The sequence below is a fragment of the Zootoca vivipara genome, chromosome Z1 (genome assembly GCF_965207765.1).
Source record: "Zootoca vivipara chromosome Z1, rZooViv2.hap1.1, whole genome shotgun sequence".
NCBI lineage: Eukaryota > Metazoa > Chordata > Lepidosauria > Squamata > Lacertidae > Zootoca > Zootoca vivipara.
Window position 1 is genome coordinate 47,130,656 of NC_142583.1, and position 15,567 is coordinate 47,146,222.

The window sequence follows — 15,567 nt, forward strand, 5'->3', positions numbered from 1 at the left end:
TCTGGGAGGAGCTTAACTCTTAAGCCATTTCATTGTCAGATAAACAAGCTATTGCCCTATCCATGACATGTACCCTGGAGTTGGATTTAGTCCCTATGAATTTAGTGAAACTTCTTAATGTACATACAGAGGTACTGCAGCATGGCTACAACCCTCCCTATATGCACATACTTGGAAATGTCCCATTGAAATCAGTGGGGTCTATTTCTGAGTAAGCATGTGTAGGTTCTGGCTGTGAAAGTGGTTTCAAGCCATCTTTAAATAACCCCAAACAACACAGTTTTAATCTCCCCCCTCCCCCTTTCTCCCCACAACAGGGTATAATTAGAACTTCAGAAATTGTGTTTGTAGCAAGGAAAGGGAACCCTGTTTCTCATTATTTTGCACATGCAGCTTTTGGATTTTTACTGTAAAGCCATTCATCTTTGATCTAATTTTATAACATCATAATCAGATTTGGCAGACTAAAACAAATGCTAGCACTTTTCAATAGTAATGCGACAAACTCTCCTGTTTAAAATAAAAATCATCAAGGTTACAGGAATATGATATCACTACAGCAAGGGCTGGCCTTGTGTCCAACAAAAAGAAGGAGTGTTTACCATGCAAAGACTGCATTTATTAAGTATTAATACAGATTGGCTGCAAATAAATAAGAGTTATTAATTACATTTAAGATAAGGAAAGACAAGTGGAACCTGCAACAAAATGTGGTAGCATATAGTCACCTCTTCATAAGACCGCTCCTTACTCAGGGTCCCTTCCTGACAACCAGTCATGCACTCCTCCAAAGTTCAGTGGTACCTTGGGTTACAGACGCTTCAGGTTACAGATGCTTCAGGTTACAGACTCTGCTAACCCAGAAATAGTACCTCAGGTTAAGAACTTTGCTTCAGGATGAGAACAGAAATCGCAGCACGGCAGCAGCGAGAGGCCCCATTAGCTAAAGTGGTACCTCAGGTTAAGAAGAGTTTCTGGTTATGGACAGACCTCAAGAACGAATTTAATTATTAACCTGAGGTACCACTGTACTAGAAGCTGTTAAGGAGGAGGGCATTCTGTTCCCCTCTCCACAATATGCTTTTGCCCAAGTTACAGTCAACAGTCTGCAGCTCATCATTCACCTACCCATAGCTTTCTTGGTGTTTTGGATTACCACTCCCATCAGCCCCAGAAGGTAAGGTAAAGGTAAAGGACCTCTGGATGGTTAAGTTCAGCCAAAGTTGACTAATAGGTTGCAGCGCTCATCTCGCTTTCAGGCCAAGGGAACCTGCGTTTGTCCACAGACAGCTTTCTGGGTCATGTGGCCAGCATGACTAGACCACTTCTGGAACAATGATGGAACACCGTGACAGAAGCCAGAGCACACAGAAATCCTGTTTACCTTACCTACTTATATACGTGCATTGGCATGCTTTCAGACTGCTAGGTCAGCAGGAGCTGGGACAGAGGATTCAAACTGCCAACTTTCTGACTGGCAAGCTGAAGAGGCTCAGTGGTTTAGACCACAGCACCACCTGTGCCCCCCCCATACAGGAGGGTTGTTGTTATGAAGTGGGCTTAAATGTAAAGAAGCAGGTGAGAAAGAAACAGGTCAGATTGAAACTCTGGATGCACGAAGGGTTTGTTTGCACGCCAATAACCAGTGGGCATGATCTCAGATGAAGGTACCAACTACCTTTTCTGATATGTTTGTAGGTACTGCAGCAAAAATTAGTTCTGAGGAGGAATTTTATGTGTGAGACAGATGAGATGGTGTTGTGGAGTTGTGGATATTTTCAATTAGCAGTTCTTTAGAAGGAAAAGTTCCCAAGATTATAATCTTCTAATTAGCCAGTGTTCTTAAATTGTTTCAGGCTGCTCTTGCTGTGGTGGCTTGTTTGATTTTATTTTCCACAGGAGCAACAACAGACTGGTTCTTTTCTGGTAAGAGACATCTTGAGGAATTCCCCATCTGTGGCTTTTTCTCATACTAAAACTTGCAAATACTTGTTTAGGTTCCAAAGGAGCCTTGGTGCATTTTGAATGTTATAGGCAGTGACATTTGTGCTGTGCTATATGTACATAACAAAAATCTGGAACATTCATTAAAGGTGCATTGGATCAAATACTTCACAATGAATTGGGTTTTTTAATGAATAGTGCCTTTTCCCTGCTTCTATAAAGCCAAAACAGATTACCATTTGTTTTTATTTAATTGATATTGTTATTAGGACACTCAGAACTTTTACTCTCCTTGTCATTATAAATGATAGCATGAATAAAACAAAACAAATGTGATATAATGACCAATACACATATAGCCTGAGCTGTGGTGCCATCTGATTTGCTATAACACAGAGACCAACCTTGTTTGCTAAGCAAGACATTCATCTGGGGGACGTGGGGAGAGACATGAAAGAGCTGTGTGTAAAATGGTTTTGATTTTAGACATGGGCCTTGTGACATAATTTCTACTTACTATTCCTTGTTTGAATGGATGTGCACTCCAAAACTTGTGCAACTGCTTGCACACACTAGAATTATCTCCTTTTGTCAACATTTGTCCCAACAAAAACTAACCCCCTGAAAATTTACTGTAAAAGTAACCAGATTTAAAACCCCACACCCACATTTTTTTTAAAAAATTATTTACTAATTGGCTTTCATGATTTGCATGTAAACCAAGGGGCATGGTATCAAGACATCAAGCAAAATCCATCTGGAAATTCTCCTGCACTTGCGTTTCACAAGGACCTGCATGTTTCCAAATAGATTCTGCCTTAGTAAGTGTAATTCAATGCTAAAGCTGGTGGCCAGTCCTGTAAGACTTGCAGCCTGATCCTTTACTTAGAAGGAAGTTCCATTGCTTTCAGGTATGTATGAATATTGACGACTGTTGCTTTTGGGTGGTTGCCAAGTTGCCACATGGAGATTATGCACAGCTGTAAATAAGGCAAGCACTTTTTTCCACTCTACTTTTAATTCTACTTACTACGCTAGTACCGCTGTCCATCCTTCCCTACTTCATGAAAAAAAGCAGGGGTGCAGATATGCTGGAGATTATTCAAGAAACTCAAAAATAAGCCCAAAGGTACAGTGGCCTGATAGGCACAGATGGTGCTTAACATATTGATAAATATATACAGATACGTAATTTTAAAAATGTGTTTTATGCCATATTTCTTTTTATATTCTAACTCTTCTTTTTAAACTTTCAGAATCAGAAGAGTGGCATTGTAATCCTTTAAAGCTTAAGGTTTGGTCTGTAAATTGTTAGGGGAGGAATGTTGAAAATTATTATTGTTGTTAATAATTAAATTTCTATCAGCCCTTCTTCCCAGGGCAGAAAACACCACAGTACTACTGAAGCAGAAAACAATAAAATTGCATCACACAATGCAGTTGTATCAAAAATTATACGACATGCTAATTTCCTAGCTACTTCTCCAAGTGGATTTCAAAATGTAGTAAAGCTAAGAACATGTAATGCCAGAAGTGTGTACACTGTGTGGGGAGGGGAGGGGAAGGGAGAATAAGTGAAACTGTGAGGGTGGTTTCACTACAATTCAAGCAGCTGAAACTTAAAATTTTAATGTACTGTCTTTTGGAAAACAGACTCCATCACCAGATAGTTGAGGGTTGTTTTAAGAAGGGAGTGGCAATCTGTACCTCTGGTAAGCAAATCTGTGGGTTCTTGTATAATTTCAAAATCGAGAAAAGTCTGTTTGACCGCAGTTTATATGACAGTCTGAATCCCCCAAAAAGTGTGAACATCATGGAAAACAGAGCCTCTCTCAAACCACTTTCAATCACCTTGACACCATTGTCTGCCCCTATATTAACATGTTATTTTCACAAACTGTTGGGAAGAAATCTGGGAGTTGTTACTCCTTAATATAAAATCCAAATCTTAAATTATATTAACATGCTGCTTTTATATCTTTATATGCACCCTAAGCATACAGGTATATTTGTTGTTTTGGGGTTTTTAATTGTTTTAAATTATCTTATGGGTAAATTGCGTTGAGACAGTTTAGAAGGTAATTAACAACAACAAAAACCCTCATGCTGTGAAAGAAACTGAAGTCTGCTAGGAGGCTGAACCAGACTGAACTATCTTTGTAGACACGTCCAGATATCATAGGTGGCTAATTGGTTTGTGTGTGTATATGTCTAAATGTATACGTCAGTCTTAGAACATACCTGACGTTCTCTTCTACATTCTGACATTAGCCACACTCCCACGTGGCCCAAAGCGCGTGAAGCAGCTCAAACACACTTTTTATATTTGTAGAAGACCCAATAACGCACACCAGGCTCCTCCCTGGAATCTCACCTTAAAAGGATCATGTACCTTAACAGGGGATGAAGATACTCTTAGGGAGCTGCTTCTGCCGCCCTCAGCAGGCCATCCTGTGACAGAGACACGAATGGCCTGTTTCTCTCTAGGGCAGCCTCGTTTTGCTTTCAAGTTCTGCCCCCGAGTTGTGTGGGTCCGGTTGTGCCTGTGTGTCTCTACCGCACCTGCCTCAGCTTGAATGACTTCGGCCATCCCAGGTCTGAGGGAACCGTCGTCCCTGAGAGAGTTTAAGCTCAGGCAGCAGGCGAGAAGGAATCGTGAATCCCCTCCGCCGCTTTCGCCGCCTGCCCGCTTTCCCCGGCTGAGGGCAAAGCCTGCCGAGGAGAGAGCGGCGCGCGCGCGAGAGAGAGAGGGGTGGGCTGCCGCGTGCGCTCCCTCCGGGACAATTGGCAAGGCTTAGGGGAGGAGGGGAGGCGGCCGCGCGATAGGCTTTTGCCTGGCGTTGCCCAGGCGCCTGGTTGGTGCTTGGTGGCCCCGCGCGCGCTGTGTGTGCGCGAGAGCGCGTGTGTGGCGGCGGCGGCAGGGCCAGGGAGGGAAAGTAGCGGGCGGGGTGTAGGGGGGGGTGTAGGGGGGGGAGCGGCTCTCCCAGGCTGCACTCAAGTGACATTCAGCGCGAACAACACACTCCTAACTCAGCCGGGCAGGCAGCGAGCGAGTCGCACACAGGCGCCATCCCCCTCAGCTCCTCGGCGCTGAGCTGTTCGCTCGTTTTTGAAACATTACACGAGAAAGACAACTGTGGGAGAAGCGAAGGGAGCCTCTCCAGCCAGGCAATTTCGCCCCTCGCCCCTCTTGACTTGGTCTCCTCTCCTCCTCCTGAAGAATGGGAAGGACCTGCCCGGGCTTTGCCTGCCGTTCTTCTTCCCGCTGAAAAACGGAAAAAGGGAACGGACGAAGGAACTCTAGCATCGGGGCAACGCGACTTCGAGGGAAGTTTAAATCCCTCTCCTCGCGCTCTTTCGCGGGCAACGAGGAGCCTCGGTCGCGCTCGGTTCTCCTCAGAGCCCGCCTAGCCTCTTGGTTCGCCTCAGAAGCGCGCGCGAAGAACTTGGGGCAAAGTCGGCGCGGGCCAATCAAGGCTGACCCGTTCAGGTAAGCAGAAGCCGAAAGCGGAGAGGTTGGCGCGCGGGGCTTTCTGCGCTGCGCGACTGGAGGCTTCGCACCATGGAGGGGCGCCCTGTGCTCTCGGCTCTCGCCGGGCTGAGGAGCTCAGACAGAAGCAGCCTAAGCGGGGGCAGAGCAGGTTTGGGGGTGATGGCGCGCAACGGACACTTGAGGTGGGACACTCGGAGAGGGGAGAGCAGCGGGTAAGGGCAGCCCGTGCCTCGGGCAGCGGTGGCTGCCGTGCCCCACACATGCCGAACTCAGCTGTGCGCGCGCAAGCCCAGCCTTACGATCCAGCGCCCTCTGCGAGAGATCCTGGGACAGGCTGGCTCTTGGAAAGCTGCCTTCCCCGCCCCGTCTTCACTTCCCTCTCCACCTGTTTGTGGAGCCAGACAGTCCAACTCCTTGGCTCCAAAATGCACCCAGGTCGAGCATCCGTACCGGAGAAAAAAAGCGCGCGGGAGGAGGGGGGGTAGATGACTGGAGCGCAATAGCCTCGAATCTGCTTTGCTGTCTGATGTCAGATCAGTTAAAGCGGATTAGTTACCTCTCGGCACCTTTTAAATCCAGCTCTCCGATTTAACACACACACACACACACACACACACCAGCCCAGAGCCCCAGTTTCAGCGCAAGATCCAATGCAAGTTAGTACGGTAGCTGCTGTGAAAGATATCGAGATAACTCCTCGTGCCGGATTAATTAAAGCAGTGATATTAAATTTGGGGACAGGACTAAAGTTAGCAGAGTAGATTGTTGTCTCACACACGCACTCACGCCGAATCTGAGGTGACGAATGGCTAAGGCAATCTCACCCATTAAAATCTGGGGGTTTTGACCTTGATTTTTGTAAGTTCAGGTTGGCCAAATACTAGTCTGCACCCCCGTTTCTCTCTCTCTCTCTCTCTCTCTCTCTCTCTCTCTCTCTCTCTCTCTCTCTCTCTCTCTCTCTCTCTCTCTCTCTCTCTCTCTCTCTCTCGTCATCTGATGAGGCAAATCTGCCTGCTGCCAGTCTGCTTCATCCCGTGTCTGATCTTCCCATTATCCTCTTTACTTTGGGAAGGGTTCTTCGTGCTGTTGGAGGGGAAAGAGAGGCATGAACCTGAGATCAAGCCAACTTGCTTTTCTTTTTCTGCGCCGGGGTGAGGGCGGGGGAGCGGCGCAACTTCACAAGACTTGCCCACAAGGTTTCCTTTCGCCTCCGTCGCTCCAAAGGGGCAGCGTCTGAGGGGCTGAGCAAATCTCCTCTGGCTGGCGGAACCGCGTCAGGAGAAGTTCCCCACCCGCGATGAGTTTTCGGGAGGGCTCCTGTTTGAAGCCTGTTCTCGCATGGCATGACAGTTTGGTTCTTAGGTGGGTTCCCCTTCTCCTTTCCTCCCCTTCTATCCAAAGTTATGGACCCTCTCATTACTCCAAAGAAGGAGCATTCGGTTATTCTAATCTACCTGCTGCCGCAGCACCCCTGAAACCTCTCCTTGTAGTGGCACAGTGATCTTCTGGAAGACGGTAATTGTGGGAGAGGCTAAGGGAGACCAGGAGAAGGAAGAAGGCTGGAAATAACCCAGAGGCTGCCTATTACTTAAAAATAGCTTCTTTTCTCCCTCTTCCAGCTTGTGATCCTGTAGTCTCCTCCAAAGTTTTCCTGCAGCCTAACCACTTGCAGGATATGGGGCTCTGGCATTTGTCCCCACCCACATCACCACCACAGTTTAACCAAAGCAAAACTCAAACAAGCTCTTTCAAGCTGAAGTTTAAACATCTTAATTGACTTCATTGATTTGGTTACCTTTTCCAAATTGGAGTTAGAGATGAATTTCAGTTTTAGTTTGTGTGCGTTTTAAAAAGTTGTTATACTTCTTATATAAGGATCAGAAGGGGGAGGGGGTAATTAAACTATTTTCTTCTTTAAGAACTGCTCATGATCGATGTTATATTATTATTAGCAAGTTTCTTTTAAACTCCCCATAAGTCTTTAAAACTAGTAATATTTTAAACAAAATATTCTAGAGAAACAAATGTGTGTTTCCAGATGGTTTTGTTTGCTTTTATTACTGCACCTTTTGGAAAATTCAGTGGATTAGTCTAGCAATGGGGTCTGGCAGTTCACAGCAATTAAAGGAACAAAACAAGAAAGATGTTACTGGATGGAATGAAGATGAAATATGTGTGGCTTGTATTACACATTTATTTCAACAGAGCTGAAACTATGACTATAAAGTAACTCTTAATCACTTACAGATACAGCCTTTTATCACTCAAAGAGCATATAATTGAAGGGTATCCCTGCTCTAAAAAACAGCCCTCACCACAAGTTTATTTGTTCTGGACCCATTTAACACTCCTCTGGGAAAGTATTATGCCTTCCTCAAGCTGGTTAGCTTTTTGTTATATATAAATGCAATATCCTTGCCAATGCCACAGAAAGAGGACGCTGCCTTTGAATCAACCACTGTGGGTCACCCTGGAAAAGGGGAGCTGACTATTGAGTCAAGGGACCAGATGATTCTGTTCTTGGTATCTCCACTTCCCTGCTATGCCATTTTTTAAAAAAATCCCCCAAAAGTAAAGTATATAGTAGCATGTGGCAATTGTGAGTAAAGTATATGTTTACAAATCAGATAGTCATTTGAAATGATCCTACAAAATCACAGCTCTTGTATGATTTGTTTACTGTGCTTTGTTGAGATGCTCAGTAGGAAGGAAGGCGGGACCAAAATGGCATAATTTCTGCTCAGTACAGAACTTGCTTGTTTATGATTCAGTCCCCAAACAAAAGGGTTGTAATAATAATGGGATCAAGTCAGAGAATCTCCACCAGGGACCTGATTCACTAGTACTTACATCCAGCTATGTGCCACAGATTTCAGATCTAATGAAACCAATCTTTCCAGAGTTGTTTCACATTTCAGAGTTCTTTCACATTTTCAGAAATTTAACTTGGTGGGGAACCTGCAATAAAAATTTGCAGCAGGCTGATAGTATCAGCTTCTTTATCTGATATAGATTATTTTATGTATACATCATCTTCATAAGTCTTGCTCAGGCCAGTGCATGTCTACTCAGAAGTAGATTGATGTTGTGCACAAGGGTGCTTCCTTCCCATATAAGTCTGCATAGGTTTTAGGCTGCAATCCTGTGATCATTTTTGAGTAAACATATATAGGATTGGGTTGCCAGTTTGATCTTTGCACTACATAAAATAACTTTTCAGTGATGTGCTTAGTCACAATGACGGATACTATAATAAAATATATAAAGTATATGGTAATTGCCTCCCTGGGCTCCTTGAGGAAGAAGGATGGGAGATAAATTGAATAAACAGATAAATAACAATATAAATTAGTCTGTTCATGACCGTATATGACACAACATTTTACATCCAAAGAATAGCTTTTGGCGTACATGTTGTAGAGAAACATTTCAACCCTTGCTGAATATGTAGTACAACTTTCTCAAAGGTGTTCATGGGACCTGGATCTGGACATATCAGTGATCCTACGTCCAGCTCCCACAACCATTTTTGATTATTGCTTCAATCTTTTACACCTACACCCACTAATTTCCACAGGAATCCTACTCAACTTCACCGTGTGGTAGTGTATTAAACTCTACCATTTGTAGTTCCTACCAGCCTTTTCATGTATTGGGAGAAACATCATCTCTTTCCCCCTCCCCCCTGCCCCCCCTGTGTGTGTGTGTGTGTGTGTGTGTGTGAGAGAGAGAGAGAGAGAGAAAATGACTAATAACTGATTTTACCAGGCTCTTATTTTATGAGTATTTTGAACCAGTGTGTCCAGTGTAAGAGGAATGCAATTTTCAGTATAAGGAAGAATAAAAAAATTCAAGTTACAGAACAGTGGAGGACAAGATTAACTCCTCTTCTCTGGTCTACTTAAGATAGATGTGAAGAAAAATATATATGTTAAACAGAAAGCTGGTTTATAGATTTGAAACTCACTAGGTTTTTCTGTGATTGCAAAGCAAGTAAGATTGTTAAAAGCTGGCGCATGTTTGCTACTCTTTTCTGCTTTGTATTTTGATTTTAAAACCAACAGAAACTTAAAGTGGGAAATACCATTCGCAGATTTTTGTTTCTGTATGTTGTTTTTAAAATACTGCGGCGTACCAATTTTTCCTTAATTCTGACATTCTGATATTTCAAAAGATTATGGTTTCTCACACTGAACAAATTCCATAATATATATGAGAAAATAGTTGGCATCATCTATAGATATGTCAGCTTTCTGTGAAGAACATGATGGCTGTAGTGTTTTCATCACTGGTTTGGGGTAAAAAGTACACTTAGTAAAGCATACAACATAATAAGACATATTTTTCTAATTTGAGGGTTTAAATTTGTCACATGCATGTTAGACAGATGTTAGTTTGTAGATGACAGGGGTTTAACCCCCCCCCCACAAAAAAAACCAGACCTTTATGGCAGCACAGAAGTAGCATTTAATGACTCTAGGTGCTATGTAACAGATGCTCCGAGGGCACACAAGCAACATGATGTTGAATGAAGTGCCCCCTTTTGCATATCTTAAACCTCTCAGATATTCTCTATATATAACACTATGTGTCCCGGCGATTCTAAACACACTCAGAGCTGCATTCTATCTTAATACTCCCAGCTAGTCAGATATGAGTCTGAGGCACACAGTTCTTGAAGCTGGTGTACTGTGTGTACATGCTAATTATGTGTACATGCTTTAAAAACCTGACACGAGTCAGATGAATGCAGTAAGTAGCTATTACGATAAAATTAAACTCAAGACACAACAAACAAGTCCGATAAGCATTTCTGCCCTATGGACCTCAGGGTTTGGTTGCCCTGCTGCATTATGCACCATATGTCTTTCGATATAATGAGGGTTTGATGTAAATCTGTCCCACAACATCTGTTGAAGGTATGGTGGCTAATCAGCATAACTCCTGGGCTATCAGCTGTAGCTCATTTGTGGCATGCACAAGACCCAAGGTTCAGTCCTTGACTTCTGCAAGTAGGGCTCTGAAGGACACCTGTCTGAAACTTTGGGGAGCTGATGCTAGTCAGTGTAATGAGTACTGGACTAGATGGACCAATGGGCTGATTCAACATAAGGCAATATACTATGTTAGAAAATGTCCCAAATTGAAGTTGAGTTAAATTATGCCACTTACATTTCCGGAAAAACAAGAACACAGGTTTTTAATCCAGGACATGGCCATTATGTCTGTTGCATGTCAGTACAGCTGACGATGAACTTTTGTGCAAACAAATTTTTCACATGGTCCCCAGAGATGCTTTTTGCATGCTTGTTCATTGTTCAGACATGCACTTGGCAAATTTAGGGTCTAGAATCTAATGGACCTTTGAACACTATTTTGAACACTATTGTGCTTGTGAAAAGGTACAGCTTTCAATAGGAGCTGTTTAAATAACTCAAGAAGAAAAGTAAGCCTTGCTTGCCAATTCGAAGGTGCAGAACTGCAACTCTGGTATGACCCAATGTGGGTTGTGTAGATCAGAGCTCTCCAGCTTTTGGGCACCTGGGGACACAGCTGGAAATCTAAGCAACTGTTGTATGTACCACAGCATGCCAGTTTCGCAGAAGAAAAACTGGTGATGCTCAGAACCATGCCTCCTCCAAAAAGGCAAAAGCAAAACACCTGCACACATCACAGAACAAATAAAACAGACAAAAAAGAAGAAGGCTACTCCCTGAACCCTGAACCAAACCCTCTAAACCTAGTATTTGTAAAATAAAATAGAAATTGGTAGGGGCAGGGAAACCTTAGTTGAGTGTTAAGTATTATGTATGAGGTTGCTGCAGCGCTCATGGATATCACATTGAAGGCTCCAGGTCCAATGCATCCTAAACTTTTATCACAGGCCTATTTGCTTGCCAAGCCAATTACATAGCATTATTTTTGTGATGCACTGGGACAGCGCTTATTCAGCCTCAACATGTAATTACTGGTGCAGACAAAAATAAGAGCAAGCTGTTAGTACCTAAACCACTTGGAAACACATAATTTATCTCATGATAATAGTAGGAAAGGTTTTATTGCTTTTAGAATCTGTATCTCTCCCTTTGTTTTTCTTATTGTATGCTGCTTTGATAATAATGACCAGACACCGTTAAACTGGAATGTGGGGATTTAAACTTGTGTAAATTCTATTGATTATGAACACGCTTGGAAGGGGGTTAAATTCTAGTGCTTTATGTCGACTGCATTGTGAAATGGGTTCATCATTTAGGGCAAGCATTTTCTTGGTTGCTTTTCTCCAGTTCTGAATATGCCCATTCTTGCCATAATACACGAATAGGTTTAGCATGCAATTCCTCTCATGACAACGGCTCCAAAAATGCTGCCAGAATGATAATATTGCTGATTAGTATGTCTATGTATACTCTTGGTGTGTACATTATGTTTATCCATATGACTGTGTGTCTGGAGACAATTGAGCATTGTTCTATGGAGAAAAGTGACGAGAAAAGTGCAATTTTGAATGTAGGCACTATATATGGTAGTATATCTCAGGATTTGGTGTTGGCAACTTGACATTGCTAATTGATTTTAGTACCTATTTTTTGTTGTTGTTGGCACTACCATTGAAAAGTTAATATTTAATTTGGAAAATTAGGTTGTGAAAAAATTAAATTAAAAGTAATTCCAAATAATGTTGAGTTAACAGAGGTTTTTTTTAGTCTGGTGGTTGGAAATAGAAATTCATTAATTCAAAGGGGCAAATTTACATGTGAGTTTGGATTTATTTGTTAGACAACTTTGGAGGCACCCTGGAAACCATCCATAGGCTGATGAATATCTCTGAAATATAGTTTTAGATATTGCTGCTGTTGTTGTTGGCATCTCTTTGGCTAGGGAGACAATAGAAGAGTACGCTTTCGATCTGGTCTTTAAAAATACAGTTGGACAAGCTGCCACATTCTTACGGTTACACATTATATTAAACATGATCCCTGCAAAACATGTTTGGATCCTGGACACAGAAGCTTCTTGAATGTGAAAGGTGTCAAAGTATTTACCCTTGACTTCTGAAAGCTCTATTCTCTCTCCTCAACATCTTGTGTCAAATATGTTATGAAAAATAGTGAATAAACACATCGTCAGAAATCCTATTTTGTAAAAGGATACACTTCATGATGATATAAAAGAAAAACTTTTAGACTTTGCTTGTCAGTTTAAGAAACTGTTAGAAAAACAAGCCAAAAAATGAATTTTAGATGAAGGAATGCTAGGGCTATGTTTCACTCCTGCGGTGCCTTCATGCAATGAAGCGACAGCTTTAACCACAGAACATCTGGGCCCTAGCTTCTGTTACAGTAGAGCTTTTTAAGGGGAAAGCATGCCTTGTTTGACTGTGCATTCATTTTGAGCCATTAGATTTTGCATTAGTTTTTAAAGGTTAAAAAAGTTTCTGCCACCCTTCTCAAGGGGCTATTTTCAGCATTCTGTTTGAATTTTGCCACTTTGGTGGATGCTGAATCTAATTTGGTTACTAAGCAGGTATTTATCATGCCTTTCCTCAGCGCTTTTTTTTTTTTAAAAAAGGTGAACTTACTAATTAATCTATTCATTACCAAATTTATATTTAGCCGTTCACACTCTTTTTGCAACTTTTATGTGTGTGGTTTTAAAACTAAAGGTAATAGAAACAGTATGTTCTAACTTATCTCATGCACAGAAAACTATTATGGAGCTACTTTTTGAAAAATATGTGTTTATATTTGTTTTGTATGTTATCTTTTATGTCATTGCTGATGGGATTGGTTACTGATACATATAGAAGTAGAAATAATTCATACTTTCATACATTATCTGTTGAACATATAAGTTCAAGTCTGCTCTTGAGGAGCATTATTTTTATTACTCGGTTTTTTAAAATGCTAAAAGTTTAGGTGGACTTTGCAATGTAGCCTGTCATGTATTACACTTAAGTTAACACTTGCCTGGCTTGTACACTGTCATGTACAAATGGATGTCAAAGGTTTCATAAAGCTTTGCATTTAAGTAGCCTAGCATCCTAATGCCACTTATCTGGCAGTAAGTTCCATTGAATTCAATAAGACTTACTTCTGAGTGGACATGGTTAGGATTCTGACTGTTAATCATGAAGCAAATGCATTGAAATCAATGGAACTTAAGTTAGCCCTGATTAGCAAATCCCATTGATTTTAATGGGTCTAGCCTGTATCATCTTATTACCAAGAGTGGAATAAGTGAGGAAAAGCAGTGCAGGGCCAAATCCAGGATGTGATCCTGATCCAGATTGGGGCCCCACACCAGTTCATTCTGCTGCTCTCCTATTTTCTCTCATAGATGCTGTTTGCAGTAAACAGTGTATTTGATGGCAAAAACCAGCCAGGAAGGAGACATCAGGTACACATTCCAGGTCAGGATCACATTCCAGGGCCCAATGTCTGCTTTCCCACCAAAATAAAGGCAGCCAGATTAAGCATGCTTGTTTAAACATGTGACTAATGTTATGCACTTAGAAAGAAGAATAGTTAGGTCTGATTACTTTCACTCTAAATGAAACTGGGAGGCAAAACATCTCCTAGAGTATTTGAGATAAGCAAAAATGATTTTTTGACAATACGCATTAGGGTCCTCTTCTATCCATAATACATCAGAAGAGCCGTTTGGACATGAAAGCAATCTCAATGCATAAGCAAAATTTGCAGGGGACACAAGGCACTGTGGGAGATAACTATCTACTAAGACACTCCAGTAAATCACAGAAGGTAGTGGGACCACCTGAATTCCCAAATAATTCTACGGAGGACTCATGAATAAGTGAAGTCCTTGTTTTAATGTCACATGTAGTTTGGCTTTGGGAGTACAACTGTATGCACACAACGTAGAAGAAAGCCCCACTGAACTCAGTGAGACTTTTTTCTGAGTATAATGTGCATAGAACCAGAATAAATATGAGTTAAGGATTGCAGCCATAAGAGAAAAATGCCTGCCACATATCTGGAGGATATTTACTGGAGCAGTGATTGATAGTGTAGAGAACACATAAGCTTCATGCTGTCTTGGGATGCTTTCACCTTTTGCCAATAGATTTTAATGACTGGAAGGAAGTGCCTTGCTTTGAGCATTTTTTTGAGACGAGAATGTTTTGTATGCACAGATCTATTTAACGAGTTTTAAACTGCTAGTTTCTGGTAGTTGGCTGGAATCAAACTAAGCTAAAGGATACTATAAAGTAGCATGAAACAAGAGGAGATGATTTATTATTTTAGAAAACTGTAGTGGGGTATCTTACTGCAGGGAGAAGTATTTGCTCTTGAAATTGATGAACTGCCCAGGGGAGGAAATCAAAACCAAAGAATGGGGATGCCTTGCATTCAGAGGAATTCAGATACTGCATCCTTACAGAAGATGACAAAGAATAAAACCTAATATTTATTACATAAATGATTTAAAAAAATTAAACTAAAAAAATATTATCTGTAAGCAGCCTTGCATCTCAATCTAGGAAAAAGACAGGATATAAATAAATTTAATAACAATACGCTAGAAGATTAACATTGTATGAGAACAGACTTATGTATAACTATTCTATATTGAACATGACAGCTTTGAATACATTTTTCAATTTTACATTGCCATTTTGCACTGTAACATCTTGTGTCCTACAAACTAATAAATTTACCCTGCACTTGCTAGGGTAAATGGTTTACCTCAATTTAATTCAGCTAATGAAATGGCATGTATTCAGGTACCCAAACATTAGCAATTGGTAGTTTAATACTTCTATGGATTGTTGAAGCTTCTGGCTTGCCAATGAAGAGGCAGTCTCTCCCTGAGTTTAAGCTGAATTCCAGGAGCAATTTATTATTAATCCTTAATGATTTATTCCTCATTAATAAGGTCACAGCAATCCTTGCTATCCATTGGTGAGTTTCTTAAGAATCTAGATACTTCTACTTCACCTCATTTTTTCTAAAAGGTGGTAGTAGATACTGGTAGCTTTTTTTTACTCTGTTAGGTAGAGGTAGTTCCCCCCCAACTTACACAGAAGTTTTTTCAGCTTCTTACACAAATGGCAGCTTGTACCACAAATTACACGTGCATAAAGTATGCAATTGTGCAAGGAAGGAAAG

At 41.5% G+C, this 15,567-nt stretch overlaps 1 protein-coding gene across 2 annotated transcripts in view; it reads left to right on the forward strand.

The window, feature by feature from the left end:
* Positions 1-4,378: 4,378 nt before the first annotated feature.
* Positions 4,379-15,567, forward strand: part of NDNF (neuron derived neurotrophic factor) — a 35,700-nt gene continuing 24,511 nt past the window's right edge. Inside the window, exon 1 of one of the 2 annotated variants that reach the window (XM_035113180.3) lies at positions 4,379-5,434. Coding sequence is in view for 1 of the 2 variants with exons in the window: in XM_088660373.1 (XP_088516499.1) it covers positions 6,735-6,799 (65 nt within the window). In the remaining variant the exon portion in view is untranslated. Of the gene's footprint in view, positions 5,435-6,633; positions 6,800-15,567 lie in introns of those variants that run through there. The other variant, XM_088660373.1, reaches the window with a different exon arrangement.